General features: G+C 37.8%; 1 protein-coding gene across 1 annotated transcript in view; it reads left to right on the forward strand.

Moving 5' to 3' along the window:
* Positions 1 to 15560, forward strand: part of SRFBP1 (serum response factor binding protein 1) — a 66602-nt gene that overhangs the window by 38342 nt on the left and 12700 nt on the right. The window contains exon 4 of the mRNA XM_014874378.2: positions 5708 to 5779. Within this exon, the coding sequence (XP_014729864.1) occupies positions 5708 to 5779 (72 nt within the window). The remainder of the gene's footprint in view (positions 1 to 5707; positions 5780 to 15560) is intronic.

The following is a 15560-nucleotide window of genomic DNA, read 5'->3' on the forward strand; positions in this document are numbered from 1 at the left end:
TCTGTTTCTATATACCCTGATTCTATTACTTATTTTTTGTAGAAATTTCACCATTTTAAGGTGAAAGTCATGCTTTCATATGGAAGGGCTTAAAACCTGCACAGCTCATAAGATGTGGAAAAAATAATGATGAAAAGTAATGAATTTTATGATAAAGGTAAACAAAAAATACTAGTCAAAACAAAATTGAAATCGTGTTGTTTTTAGTAGTTTGAGGACTCCTGAATTGCTTCCACAGGCCACTGGCAGACTGGCATTTTTTTCTGAGTCATCGAAAACTGCCTGAGACAGCATAGCTGGAAATACAAATTGTATGAAAAATCTTGCATTTCTGAGATGTGTTGAAGCCTCATTTGACAGTGAGTTTTTTTGGTTTTGCTGTCTTCCAGAGGTTATTCAATAAATTACATTTCCATGCCTTTATGTTAGAACCTCTATCTTACTCAGTATCATTTGGATAAAGTGTCATCTGAGCAGCCACAATCAAGATAAGCATGAAATCCTATTTTCACATGCCATTTACGCTTCACATACTTCTCTTCTATATAGTCTTGTCTTTCGGTGTAAGACAGTTATGGTTTATTAAAAAAAAAACAAAACAACTCCCAACATTGCCGTTTTAAGTTTCTGAAGTACTGGGGAGAGCTTGCTGCCTTCAGTATGCTGTTCAGAGATGAGTGCCTGCTCCACAGCTACCTCTTCTCAGTGCTCACTTTTCCCGGACCAGTCTTTGCCCACTCATAGTTACTTTTTCCACAGATTTGGTGTTTCACTATGGCTTTGTATGCAGTGTTGACTTCGTGTGCTATTACTAGTTTGGTTGCCTTGGTACCTTGCAAAATGTCCACCCCTGAAGTCTGCCCTGTATTCCACCTTTCCATGGAGCTTGTCTGGTTTTTGTGTAACTCTGCCCTGATGATCTATACAGCCACTCTGCAGCTTCTTTCATTATCTATCACAGCCAACTGTGTTTTTATGTCCAGTAGCTTTTCACATCCTGTTTATTCATCTTAATCTCAAGCCAAGGCCTGGTCAGGATCCAACTGGCTGACAGGTCAGTTCTCCTGACATCACTCCACTGCCCACTGGAGCAGCTGCCTGGGCAGTGAATGACTGGAGGAGCATCAGTCCCACTCTGTTGGAAAAACTGAGTCAGGGTGATCCTACTGCTGCCACTCCTTTTCCAGCTCTTTCCAGTGTCATCTTGGCATTCCAGTGGCCATTTGCTCCACCATGGCATCAGGACAGACAGCTGCACCATTGTGCTTTGTGTCATGTACATCGACCTGCAGAGAGTCTTTCCTTGCTTGTGTCCCTGTCTCCAAAGGATTTTGTAACAGAAGTGGAGATGGGGTGCAGGTTGTAAATAAAAGAAAATTATCTCTTCCATTGTTGCTTACTGCCCACTATCCATCTGTGTGCCAGCATTTGCCAGCTAGAGCACTAATGCCAGTAATGCTGGCAGTGTGTTATCTCCAGTAGTTGTCTCTGTCCCACGAGAGAAAACATGGTCAGTCTGCAGGGAAAAAGGGTCTCTTGATCTCAGCAGTTTATCATCCCTTCACAGGCAGTCGGTATGTCAACACCTTACTTTTAAGGTTTTGGTTTGGGATATTTTTAGACATTTGGGAAAATGTCTAAAGAAAAAAGGGATGATTTTCAAGAAGAAAAGTGTGTGTATTGGTTGGTAGGAGGCCTTTGCTATGTTTCCCTAATCTTGGGTTATTGTGGTTTGTATACTTCGTAATGTAGCATATTTATCTTTTTCCCTCTTAACTTTTGTATTCCTTGTTCACTGGAACATAGTATCTCTATTGGAAACCAACTGGCGCAGGTTATGACACCAAGCATTAATATGATTTCAGAAAGCAGCTATAATCTATGGGAGTATTTGGAAGGCAGTGAGTGTTCTTCATTAGGGGCCTCCAGAAGTGGATCTTCTAAGTGCTAAAGGGATAGAAAAGAAAATGGGAAGGGATGAAGAAAAACAGAGAGTAAAAGAGCTGGTGGGACAAGGGATAAACAGAGACAAGGGACAAAGACAAATCATCTCCACTCACTAATAATGAGCCATTAAAAAACTGCTGATAAGTGCTTTGCAGAAGGCCAGCCTTGACTTTGTAACTGATAAGGGAGAACAATAGCAACATGAGGATTTGGGGATATTGGGAGGACCTCTGAACTACACAAAACTTAGTAACAACACTTTGGGGGCATAATTGAGAGTGGGCATTTGAGGGGCCAGCCTCAGCCAATTTTGGTCAGTAAATATACCTGACCAAGCATTGTGACAGATCAACACAGTCTGTCATCTTTTTTTTTTTTTCCTTACCTGTTTGTAATCTCTCTTCTTTGTCCCTTGCCTGCAAGTGCTGTAAGGACTAGGTGCCCCAAGCCTGTGGTGTCAGCAGCAGTGGGTGGGGGTCTCAGCTCCAAGCACAGGGGCAGTAACATCAAATGCACTATCAGGGGGGACAGGCAGGGTGTGTCCTACATGCATCCGCGGTAAGACTGAGGTGAGTCATGCCGAGCATATCTGGATTGGGCTGCTGGTTGCAGCCTGTGTGGCTGTGCTACTGCTGGCAGGGCAGGCAGGCTGTCTAATATCTGTGTGCTTTCACCCCGTGTGTATGTCTCTTTGGCATGTGCAGTTCACTAGCAAACCTCAAATTGAAGTGCAGGGTGTGGGAGAGGGACTTTTTACAAGGATGCGTAGTGATAGGACATGGGGTAATAGTTTTAAACTGAGAGTAGGTTAGGATTGGACATTAGGAAGAAATTCATTATTGTGAGGGTGGTGAGGTGCTGGTACGTGTTGCCTGGAGCAGCTGTGGATACCCCATCCCTGGGAATGTTCAAGGCCAGGTTGGGCGGGGCCCTGAGCAACCTACTCTAATTGAAGGTGTCCTGCCCATGGCAGAGGTTGGAACTAGAGGATCTTCACGGCCCCTTCTAACCATTCTGTGTTTCTACAGTTCTGTGGTCTGGGAAGGGGTAGAGGCCCTTGGAAGGGACCAGAGGGTCCTTGCTGGTGCCTGTAAGGTGAGTGTGTGCATCTGCCTGCTAGTGACTTGCTGCCAGCCAGCAAGCAGGAGGCCCATGAGAGAGACACAAGAGCTGTGGACCCAGGCCGATGGGTATTATATGGACAGAAGGGTATACTGTGCTGGTACCGAGGGATCCATGAGTGCTCGTGTGTTTCTGCGTTTTGAGGGGGTGGGAGGTGGCATGCTCTCAGTAGTGAACTTCAGTCCTGATCAGAAAAGAAGGAAGAGGTGTTGACTGGCTTTGCTGAAGTTCCTGTGAGTCCTGGGAGTCGTACATGCTATATAGCTGAGCTTTGCTACTCGTTGAACCTGTCAATTAGAAAGCAACTGCTACATCTGTGGCCCAAGGAGAGACAACTCTGGACACACTTGGCTGGCCTGCAGAATCAGGGCAGGAGGAATCCCTGGACTGGTCTCAGAGATGCTGGAGGGGATATCCATTTATAGCGTCCCTTAGCACAATTGGAAAGAGGGTTCCATAATAGATATTCAATACTAAGGTTTTCCTTGTGAGTCAGGTGCATCTCAAAGTTGAGTAAACTGTGCTGGGAAAAATACCACTATCTCCTTTTTCTATTTTATTTTCTGTTGCTGACTATTGATAGAATAAACATTTATTTATTACAGTAACTTGACTCATGTGACAACATTTACATAAGCAAAGTTCTGTGGAAGAATATTTAAGTCAAAAAATCTTAGTTTGCCTTAAATTTAGGAGAAGTGAAGGAGATAATTTACAAATTTGGGGATTTAAGCCTGAAGAGGAGGTTCTTGGCCTCATTCTGTATGCTAGGCATTTCAGTGTGGCTTTCATGATTTCACATTCCAAAGTGTAATTAATTCTCCAGTATTATTCATGATTCTGCAATGTCTTGGGAATTCTGCAATATTGTCATGTGAAAATTAAACTTCTGACCATTCTCATGAAGGGATCGCTGAAGTTTGTCTGCCTCTATACTGAACCCTGTTGCTGCATTTAAATCCTAAGGAGACAGGAAATAGACAGTTTTATTTGGGATGAAAAATCATAGGAATTGTATTTTGGTTGGTTTTCTTTTAATAAACCAACAGCTTGATTTAATGAAAAATACTAGGTTCCAGAGCTTCATTTGTAACCCCCAACCTCCTGTATGACAGTAAACATGTCACTTAAACCATGTGTCCTACTTTCACCATCTGTGAGACACTTTGGAAAGTCATGGAAAACTGAATCATAGGTCTTTTCCATGTCTTATTAGGTCATCCAACTGTTCATCTGCCAGTAGAAGATTGTTTCCTACATCCACGAGTGTTTTTCCGATGTGGATCGTGTCCTCTAAGTGATTGGGCTTCCAGTAGTACCTTTGGGAGATGATTTTGCAAAGTTCTAGATTTCATTGTCAGGAAGCTCTTCTGACATTCACAAAAAGAGGTTTTTTGTTGTTGTTGTTAATTTAATTAAGTTCTGTTACTTTTTTCCCATTACGATTGTTAACATAATAGTTAATTGTTTGCGGTTAATAGATAATTGTTTATAGTTGTAAGACATACGCAATTCATGCTACACCTTAAAGGTCTAGATAAATTACATGTCTCTATAAAAGTATCTTATCTATATGAAGAAGCAAAACATAAGGTTTTGAGATGCAAGATAGTACCTTTTATAAGAAGGTGAGCTACTTGGTTCTTCCTCAAATTATGTCCAAGGAAGTGCACAGACTGCTTCAGATTTACGACAGAAAAGGGATAGAATATGGAACTTAACAGTGGAGTAAAAGTGAAGGTATTGGAATAGGTTTCAAGAATGCTTAAGCAGGGAAAGAAAGAAATTAACAAATACAACAGAGTTGTTGAACGTGAAAGGTATCAGAATAACTAAGTTACTTTTACAGAATTTTAACTTTCAAAATGTGTGGACATTATTTGGGTCTGGCATAAGAATAGTTAAAGTGCTTTTAAAACGGCCAGCTGGGAAGCAACTGGTATGTAACATGATTTTTAGTTGCACTGCCCGAGGAGGAAAATAATTTTCAGTTAATTCAGTTGATGAGGTTAATAGAGCGTTTTGTAATACAGCCTACATAAAGCATGTGTCTTAAAATAGCAAGAAGTCTGTTATGGGGCATGTTTTGTAAAATATTCAGCTTTTAACAAAATCCACTTGTCCAGGATTTTCATTCCTATATTTCAGCTGCTAATGCAAACTGCATGTTCAATCAGTCTCTTTAGAAGAAAGATAATAATTTTCGTCTCAGCTTAATTTTCATTGTCTTTAACTTACATATTCATGTACATAAGTTCTGATGTAAATGCATCAGAAGATAAGCTGGAAATTTAAGGCCTTCCGAAGTTTATTTGTAGTACAACAATATGGGCAATTGAAATACTTCTGTGAATAAAACCACCTATTCTGCATACTTTGCTGTTGAAAAATCCCCCTTGCCTTCAGCACTAGTATATACAGTCAGATTAAGTATAAGGTAGTGTTTTGGAAAGGTCAGTCAGGACGAATGTAGTGTTTACCTACACACCAAAAAATTCGCCACATAACAAACTGGTTTTCTTCCTTTAAGAGATTCGGGAGGTGCCATGATTAGAATGTTTATAAGGAAGGTCAACCTTAGAAAGACTTCATTAAGTCTGATCATAAGAAGAATAATAAACTTATCTTTCATCTACAGGAAATAAAACCAGATGAAGTTACCAGACTTGCTCTTAGGACAGAAGTTAATTTTGAAAGTGTCTGCAAAAAGGTAAGACGTGCGAATACATGGATTTGGCACAGTGTGTTCTGTTTGTTGTGTTGTATCTTCTTTGCAAATCTTCCTTTTCTCAGGAGGTTTATCCACTGGGACATACCTACACAAAAATGAATAGCTGTCTATTATATTGTGGATTAGTCCCTAGTAATTGGAACAAAATACCAGGAAGCATAGTAGTGATTTCTTAGTCTTTACAAATAGATTTGTTGTGTTTATGTAGTGTATATATATGATTCAATTAGTGTAGATAATCTAAGTAAGCTTTCAGCAACAGTTAGAAAAAGGTTCTCAATACTTTTAAACGCAGAAACAAGTTTTCACATGGACAAAACACGACAAACATTAGCTAGAAATAAAGATGGAATTCTAACACCCCTGTGGCTCATTGGTTTCATTGTAATGTTTCTCTTGAAGCCTCCTCATATACAGTATCAAATATTAACTGCCTAATTGGTGATGTCTGTAAGAGGTTAAATGAAGACATAGAAGTAGGAGGATGCTCGTTGAAAGAAGCAGCTGAGGCTGAGAGCAGTACCATTTTAAAGAACATGCTACATTATTGACGATGGAAAGCAATTCTGAGTTTAAAAACATCAATACATGACGTTTTATGGGTTTTTTCACTCTATCCTTAATTGCTATGGGTGGTCCACTGAGGAAGGCTGAAACCTGAAATATTTATAGTACATAGGCTAAGTTTTAATGTAGAATTGGGTCATTTACTCCTGTAATGGCATCATTAGTTTGTAATATAACTCTGGTGTTGCATATTGCAGTCATATCAGTGTGATGTAGTTCAGTTATTAGCATAGTGTGCAGCAAGTTTTTTAATGTTTTATGTCAGCAAAATCAAGTTAATAGGAAAATATAATATGAATTTGGTAATTCTGGAGGAGTGTTTGGGTGGAAGCATTTTAACTGATTTTCCTTCTTTTAATAATAGAAGAGAGTAAGGAAAAGGTTGCAGATACAGTGATGTGAATCTCAAAAGCATTCTTCTTTTAAATTTATTTGAACAGAAATTTCCAGTGTGAAAATGAGGTAGTGAGAAACTGGTTACTGTAATGTTAGAAATGGGGCCGACATGAAGATTTTGGATGTGTGAGAACACATGGAGAGGGATTTCATTCTTGAAGAGGGATGCTAAATTCAAACAGTGACATCGTGTCACTTAACCATAGGAGATTCTTCTGCCAAGATTTCAAATTCATCAGGCTTGTGCTGATTTCATAAAGTTAAGGAGCACCAAAATGCAATTATTGATGCTATTTTAAAGGAGTTTGTAGGTTTATAGTTGGAATTTTATTTTCTAAGGTGGCAATTTTATTGACAAGAATGCTTGAAGGAATAGAATTAAACTTACTTTCACCTCATTATTTTTTATATATTCATAGACATGACTGATAGTGTGTTTCTCATATTTACTTGAAGTCTTAAAATAGACTTTAATTTAGCTTTAATTCTTGAAAATGTATAATGCAGGTATCTTCTTGGAACTGTTTTGGGGTTTTGATCTGTTGTTTCTTTTACCTTCTGTTGCTGGTCCTGTTTTTCAGGGGAATGAAAATCTGTTAATCTCATAGTTTTTAGTGGATGGAACTTACATTTGAAATCAAGCTGATGGATGGATGCTGATGCTTTTTTAACCCATGGAGGGTTTTAACCTCACTGCAGTAGAAGAATATGTACAATTGTGTGACAAGTGGTGGCTGTGCCATCATAACTTCATTGGTTGCTTTTAGTTGGCCATAGCATATCCTCAGCTGAAGAAGGCATCCCTTCTGTGCTTAAACAGACATTAATTCACCAATATTTTATTTCTTATTTTCTCACAGTTAGTCATTAAACATACAATTAAAAAAATTTATTTTCTGTCCTTCGCAATATTCTGTAGTCTCATGAAATACCGACCACACTGTTTACCTTTTCATTAACTTGAGTTTCAAAATACTTGAAGGAAAACATCCTGTGGCTGTTTTCATTTTCAGAATAGGTTTGTTTTCATTGACAAAAGGCAATCTGCTTTTAATTCACTGTGGAATGCTGAATATTAGTTTTGCATAGTGGTCATGTAGTAAAGATACTTTTTTGATTGCTTCTGCTCACTGAACTCTTATGTTCCATTACTGTTTCCCAACATTTTTCAGAATAAGCTAAACATACTTTTCTATTTCAATCAAGACAATAAAATTGTGCTAAATGTTTAGCAAGTGGCAATTTACTGGGAATTCTTAATGTTTTAGATTTCAATATGGCTGTATTGATAATAAGCAGATCAGATTTATCTAGTTGCAGGGGATGACACAAGACTTTTTATAAAAGCATTACAAGAAGCGGCAGGTGAACAATTCTTTGTGCATGTCTGCTGAAATATTTTTGATCTATTTGAATATCGCTGCAGCTGGCACCATTGTTACCAACAGATGATAAATTCCATTGTAAAAATTGTAATAAATGTTACCATGCGACTTCGGCTAGGCTTTATATTGTTGGTTTTATTTACAGCTGTTGAAAAACAGAACCCGTATTTTGTAGGTTTTCTCAAAGTCCTTGTGCACTTTTTGTACTAAGTTGAGCATTGTCTGCCACAAATGTATTTGACAGACATTAGTAAAATTAGAAAAATATGTCACAGAGCTCATATTTTAAACCCACATTTGCAGCTGTGATGGCGTTTTGAAATGTTGCACATGGCATATATATTCCTGCAGTGTGTAGGAAGCTTGGTTCATCAGTGTTGTGCTCCAGGACACTGAAGTTACAATTTGGAAGCTAATCCTAATAATGCTATTCATTACAAACAGAAAACTGAACTGAGCACTGGCCAAGTCTTAGCTGTTATCTTCAACTTGTAATTCAGATAGATGAGGATAGGCAGGGTAAATAAGTTAATACGTATTAATGTTTTCCAGTATTAGAAAATCTGGGCTGTTTCCTCAGGAGAAGAGGACGTTGGTCCACCTACCTTCATCATAACCACAGTTAGTTTTGTTGCCCTATGCTAGCAGACATTGACTAACTTACTGTAGCATCTCATTCAGCTGTTCTTCCAGTAAGTCTTTGATATATAGCACGTGAGGATAAAGTCCCTGTGTTTTAAGTACTTGAAAACGACAGAATTCCAGTGTAATGGAACTCTTCTACAAGCAGTGATGTATCATCTTGCCTTAAGTCAACATGCATCTGGTTTTTTTCTAAAGGATAAACTCTATGTGTTTCAAAATTCAGCAACTGTCGATTTGGGGAGCAGGGTTGAAACAGAAATTAACTATTATGTTTTACTTTGAGTGAAGAATAGAGTACCAATATACATTATTGAAATGAGCATGTGCTTCTGACTTGCAGAACAAGCATTCACAGCTTATAAATACCACCCATATTTTTTGCTTCCAGATGCAATCTTCACATGGCCTTAGGAGCATGGTATTCCCTTCTTTACACTGATCTTTAATCTGTGGTCCTTGAGAAGAATGCCACCTTTTCCTATTAAGTCTTGTATTTCCACCCATTGCTCAAATCCTGTTGTGTTTGAATCATGAAGATGGTTGTCTGCAAAGAGGGTTCTGCACAGCAAATTTTGAGTATATTATGATCCTCAAAGTTTTTTTGGGGGGCACACGCCGCTGAATATCAAGATTACAGAAAAGCTTGCCACAGTTTATAGGTGTGTTGAGAAATTTTTTGTAGGACAGAAGTATAAGTCATTCGTGGGTTTGAGAAGCTTTTTTTTCCTTTTTTTTTTTTTCTTTTTTTCTAATTTATGGTCTGGCAAGCTCATTTTGGATTGCTTCATGTACAGGGACCTACTTTGTCTAGTTTGGAATTTAAAAGGAATTCAAAGATTTTAGAAACAGGATCTCAGGCAGCTCATGAACAGCCATAGGGAAACATGCCAGGATTTAACTGAGTAACTGGGTACACAGTATGAGTTTGATCATTTAAAATCTAAGTTGCCTGATGAGGACAACTGGGCTTAACATGATTTTGGAGGGTTGACATTAGTGCTCTGTGGCTTCTGTTGCAGATATTTTTAACAGATGCCCAGACTGATATATTACACTTAGAAGTTCTGGGGTGAATGAATTTAATATCTATGGCACTTTACCTATATGGCTTAAATGAACTTGGGATGGGGGAACCAACCAAGCTACTAACAGTAATATGAAAGTGTTTTCTGTGATTTATCAAACAGGACTTTGACTTTCTCACATGTGAGAAGAGCGTTTCTGTTTCATCTCCTATGCTTCTTCTTGAATTCACTCAATCTCTGGTGTGGAGCTAAGTAGGTCTTTAGACAAAAAGGACATGAGAAAGAGGTAGAAAGGTGTTTCGGCCTAGAAGAAACAGGAAAAAGGAGGATGAAGTTACAGGGCTAAATATGTATTAACTTTATTTCTTTCACAAGTGTGTTTCAAACACATTATCAAAATAGCATTTGTCAGATTCATGTCCTTTTTAAATTATGCAGGGGGTGGCCTGAGATTAGTCTGTCAATTCACAGCCTCTCTGTCATAAGTAAACAAAAAAAGAGCAAGAGTGGAGTAGTCACGATGTTCTTCTTTTTAGATTAATATTGAAAAAGTTTTTCACTCCAAGTTTTTCAGTATTTGAAAGGCAGTTTATGAAAAGCTGCAAGCTTTAGGGCTTTAATTAACAGTGAATAATTAATTGGAGCAGCAGATGTTCCTGAATAACTGACTAGATGGATACAAGACATTGTTCTTTCTGAAGGAATATACAAGACATTTTTCTACTAAATACACTTATTTATTCAGGAAATTTTAAACTTAGTAGTCCTAATAGACTTTGTGGCAGGAAAAGAAAGATGTAATTTCTGAATCAAGTAGAATTTTTGATTAAACACATCTACATGTATAGAGGAGCAGAAATAGAAAGATTTCTCTTTTATCTGATAATCCTAAATGTATGTTAGTGATCTTTGCCTTCAGTTTCTTTAAAAAATGTACTTCCTAGTAGAAAATATCTGAACAAACCCCTCTGCATGCACTGTAGATTTAATCTGAGGAAATGTACTAAATCATAAAAAGGGCTCCCAAAAAGCGTCTTTTGCCTTTTAATTGGGGAGTTGCTGCTAGCTTCAAAGGCTTTGGATCAGATACAGAATAGTTGCTGTCCTTAGTTTGGGGTTTGGAGGATTTTTCCACATCCTCCTCCCTTCTCCCGCCAGCCCTCCTGAAGACTTCTACTCACGACACAAACATACTAATTAGGATAGCTGTTATTATTGACATAAAACTTTTATTTCTGTTGTTAGTGCCTTTATGTACATGGATTTTTAACATTGCTTTTTGGAAATATTTTGTTTGCAGCACATAAACCATAGGGACAAGACTATTGTATGAATCAATTTTCTTTGTAATACTGATGTAGTAGTCCGTAAGTGTTGTATAATACACTTATCATTAATATGTTGTAATTTTGTGGTTTGATTTTGTGGGAGCAAATGTCTGGTGTTTTTCAGGAACTCATGAAAAACTTCATTCTCCTTTTTATCTAAATTTTGTTTTTTACACTCTGATGATATAATAGCCTACCTAGATTTCATAGATAATCTCTATTTCGATCCTCATCCCCTTCTCTCTAAGTATTCATTATTGGAAACACTGTTATTTTCTTTTGGCCCAGAAGGAATGTATTCCTTACTATGTACAGGGATGTTTCTATTCTCCAACAAGGTGCTTACGCTGAAATAGTAAAATAGTAAAATAATAATATACAGTTTATTTTCTTACATGTTTTCTACCTTCCTATCTTATTTCAGTACGAAACAATAGATATTCATTTGCATATTAGATGCCAAATGGATTTTTCTCTCTGTAATAGATGCATCTGTCAACATGTTAGATTTTTTGGAAATGTGTTGCATTAATTTAATAGTACAGTTTCCTGCATCACAGACTAAAATAACTGTCTTTATGTTGGGCATCAGTGTTGCAGAGTTGAGTTCTTTTTGTCCTAAGTTTGAATAGAAGTTACACTAAATGTATGAAGCCACAGTTTCCTGAGAATTTTCCATGTCAAACACCAGATGTTAGTGTTAAACAGGAATGTCTGTGGTCTTCCTAAGACTAGTGATGAAGTGAAGAATTTTACATTCATTAATGAATATCACATTCAGGTGTAAATACTTTCTGTGTGTGAGTGATTGTTCTTAGTTTTCTTTTCCTGAAAGTTCCTCATCTTCCAAATTTGACCACTTGAACTTCAGGCTGTTTAGCATGGCCTTTATATATACCAGGTTGTATTTTAGAGCCTAGAATCCATTATAGTGGCTGCAACTGAAATTGTATGTCAGTATAAATGAAGTTTGTTAATTTTTGACCAATCTCTCTCCAGTCTTCTCCCCACCTACTTTGCTTTGCAATTGTCCATCTGTCTGCTAGCCCGGCCAGTATCAATCCCTCCCTAGGCTTTCAGTGGGAGAGTACAGGGTTGTACTGGGTTCTGTCCATGTCACTCCCACCTTCCATTCCTTCCCTGCACCACACTCTTCCCTTACTGTCTCTGGAACAATTTGTAGATGTCTTCTCCAGTTGCCCCTCTGCATTCAAACTGGGCTGCCATACATACTCCACTGTAGAGCCACTGTTAGCGAGCAAGGAGGTACACTTGACCAAAGCTAGCATCATCTTCAACAACACAGTAGCAATTGCAGTGAGCTCAGTTTAACCACAGCTTTGATTTTGTTCATTCTGGAAGGAGTCTTCTTTTAAGCTGAGTATTGAAATAAACTGCTAGTAACTTTGGCAGTGTTTCACAGAGATATTGTTTATCTCTGACACAAAAGAGCTGTCTCTATATTCAGATTTTAAATTGCTAGTCCAAGAATCTTTCTACCACTCATTTGCATTCCTATGAGGCTGTATTTCTTAATTTTGTTGCCTGGCTGAACAGTTCAAGTTTGCTAAAGTACAGTTTTTTCCCTAAACAAGGCTCAAGACTCAGAAGTGGTGTGATTGCCTTTGATTTGAATGTGCTCCTTTCACTTACTTGATGTTCCAGACCAGAATATGGGCAAGTATATTAGTTAGTAAAGCTCAGAGGAAGCTGATTCACATTTTTGTGAGTGATACTTGGTTTGGATCCCCAGATCATTCAAACGCAATAAATATGCTTGTGAGGGTATAATGGATGAAAACCTGAGTGGAAAGAGCAGTGGTGTTAAGAGTCAGATACACCTGTGGTAGTGGTATCATGATGCATGGTGCTGCACATATACATTGCTGTTCTTCAGTCCCAGAAAGCTATATGTTACAGCACTCACAAAAAACAAGCAACTCACAACTTTCATTCGTATTTTTTAATGAGTATTTGTGTGATGTATGATCAGTATCTTACTGGATATGAGCTGTCGTGGGAATAATAGAAGAGAATATTAGAAGTAGTCTTGTTTCTATGCTTTCTTTGAAGAAAATACAGGGAAAGTGGCATAACAAGAGGTTCTCGAGGTGTGGTTGATTTGACAATCTTTCGGTTTGGTTTGGTTTTTGTTGTTTTGGTGTTTTGGTTGTTTTTTAAATAAAGGAAGGCCGAGTTACTGATGGCCACAGTCTCCTCCAGAATATTGTCCAGACTTGTATACAATGCCTATGAGGCTTAAAATCAGTGCCTGGATAAGTGTATGGTATAAAAATGAGACACTTAGGTGTTTGTAGTGTGTTTGAGGCCAGGAAAAGCTGGACCTGTGGCATAATCAAAATTGCACTGGGCTCTCGGCATTGAAAATTTTATAGGACATAAAAGAATATTTGAAAGCACAGGGAAGGTTACATGCATGGAGGAACATCAAATTAACATTGATGTGATACATAGGGAGCATGTGGCTGCTTTTCAGGATGTCTTCTGCAGGCCAAGGACAGAACAGCTTGATCCAACAAGTAATGAAAGTAAGTAAATCAGACTGACTATAGTGACAGTTGGTTGACACCTCCAATACTAAGGTACAGGGAAAGAGTGTAAATTATTAATATTTCCGTATTAACCCTTGCACTGAAAAAAATAATGGCAGGGAACTAGAATTCCTGACATCTGTCATCAACATAGATAATACAGATACCCTCCTTCTACCAGGTCTTTGAGATACTTAATGCAATTTGCCATCTTTACAGTGATATTGGAGTATGATGTACACACATGAAAGTGGTACCTTTTTGTGAAGCACTGTAGGTTAACAGCTCTAAGATATTACCAGGAAAAAAAAATCACTTAGAAGTGTTTTAAAGGAAAGTTCCAGAAGTTTGATACTGCAAGCCCCAGTGAGAATGGTAAGTGGTGAACAGTGTTCAATGAGACAAGAGAAGCTACAAATTCAGGACAGAAAATAAGAGTCAGTGCTTTCAGTTATTCTGAATTATTTTGGGTACTAAAGACATTTAGTGCCCAAAGACTAAAGATCTTTGAGTTGTATCTTTTATGTATCCATAGGGGAAGTAATCAGTTTGTAAAGTTGATCCACATGAAGGGGCAGAGAGATGGACTTGTGCAACCAAATGACAAAGCAAAATGTTTCCTCTGTCTTGTCATCTATCTGTAAATCCTCTGAGATTTGATACTCATTGAGCAATTTCAACCAAGGTTCCCGTAGCTGGTTTTAAGAGCATTAACTTTTCAGCAGGAAGGCTTTTTTTCATGTGTGTGTGTATGTGAGAAATAAAGACCTGAACCCTAGAGGGAAAAATGGCCATAGTTTATTACGTTTTGATCTTGTTTTGAGAAGCACGATAGAGTTGGCACTCTATGATAGTGTGAATGCACTCCTATCTAGAAGAAAAGTGCAGGGATACAACATAAGGTAGAATTTACATGAGTTTAAATTACTGTGGTTGCTTGCTTAAAAGAATTTCAAGTGTTAAGATGTCTTTAATGTTATAAAAACAAGCGTGATTACTTATGTTAAAGACTAACAGTTCCTTGTGCATTATTAACTGGAAAAGCTCTTTCTGTATATTTGCTTTGTAGTGTGACTCAGAACTGCATTGCAAAATCAGAAAAAAAATCTGACATTCCTGATATTTCTGAAAATGAAAACCAGCTGCTGTTATCTTATGCTCCTTTTATTTTTACAAATGAAACTCTATCAGTTTTTCATTATATATATAATGTAAAGATAAAGTACATTATTCTGATTTCTTCCCATTTCTCATATCCAGGCAAGTTTCTTAAGTGCCCAACTCAGTACTAAGAAATAGATACTTCTAAAAATCAAAAAATTAAAACAAAAGTTGTGGAATTAAGCAAGCTCCTTTGGCTCATTAGGAAGCCCATCTATCTGTTATTAACACTGGAAAACTAGAAGAAGGGTGCTAGAGCCACTGTTCCCTGAAACTGTAGAAGATGTTCCTGTTTAAAAAAATTCTGATTTATTGGGATGCCAGTGAACACAGCTGCTAAGGTCATCCATGTGAAAAGGTTATAGCTTGTTAAAATGACAGCATAAGTTTACAGCACGTTGTACTTCTCTGGCAATATTGGTAGGTAAAACAAAGTATGGGAAACTGGAGGTAACTAGTGACTTAGTGGAAGTATGACAACATTAAATTTCAAGTGATGATGATCTAGTTTTTCTTAGGTTTGGAATTCAAATAACTGCCAAATGATTGGAGTGGTTCGGTGGTTGCACATTAGGAAAACAGCATGCCAAAGTAATAACAGTGTAATAGCCTAGAGGATGCCTGAGAGTCCCTAAGCATAAAAGTTCAGTGTGCCATGTAGTGAAATACCTGCTATAAAATCTGAACACCCAGGATTACCA

This window comes from Sturnus vulgaris, chromosome Z (genome assembly GCF_052056855.1).
Source record: "Sturnus vulgaris isolate bStuVul1 chromosome Z, bStuVul1.hap1, whole genome shotgun sequence".
NCBI lineage: Eukaryota > Metazoa > Chordata > Aves > Passeriformes > Sturnidae > Sturnus > Sturnus vulgaris.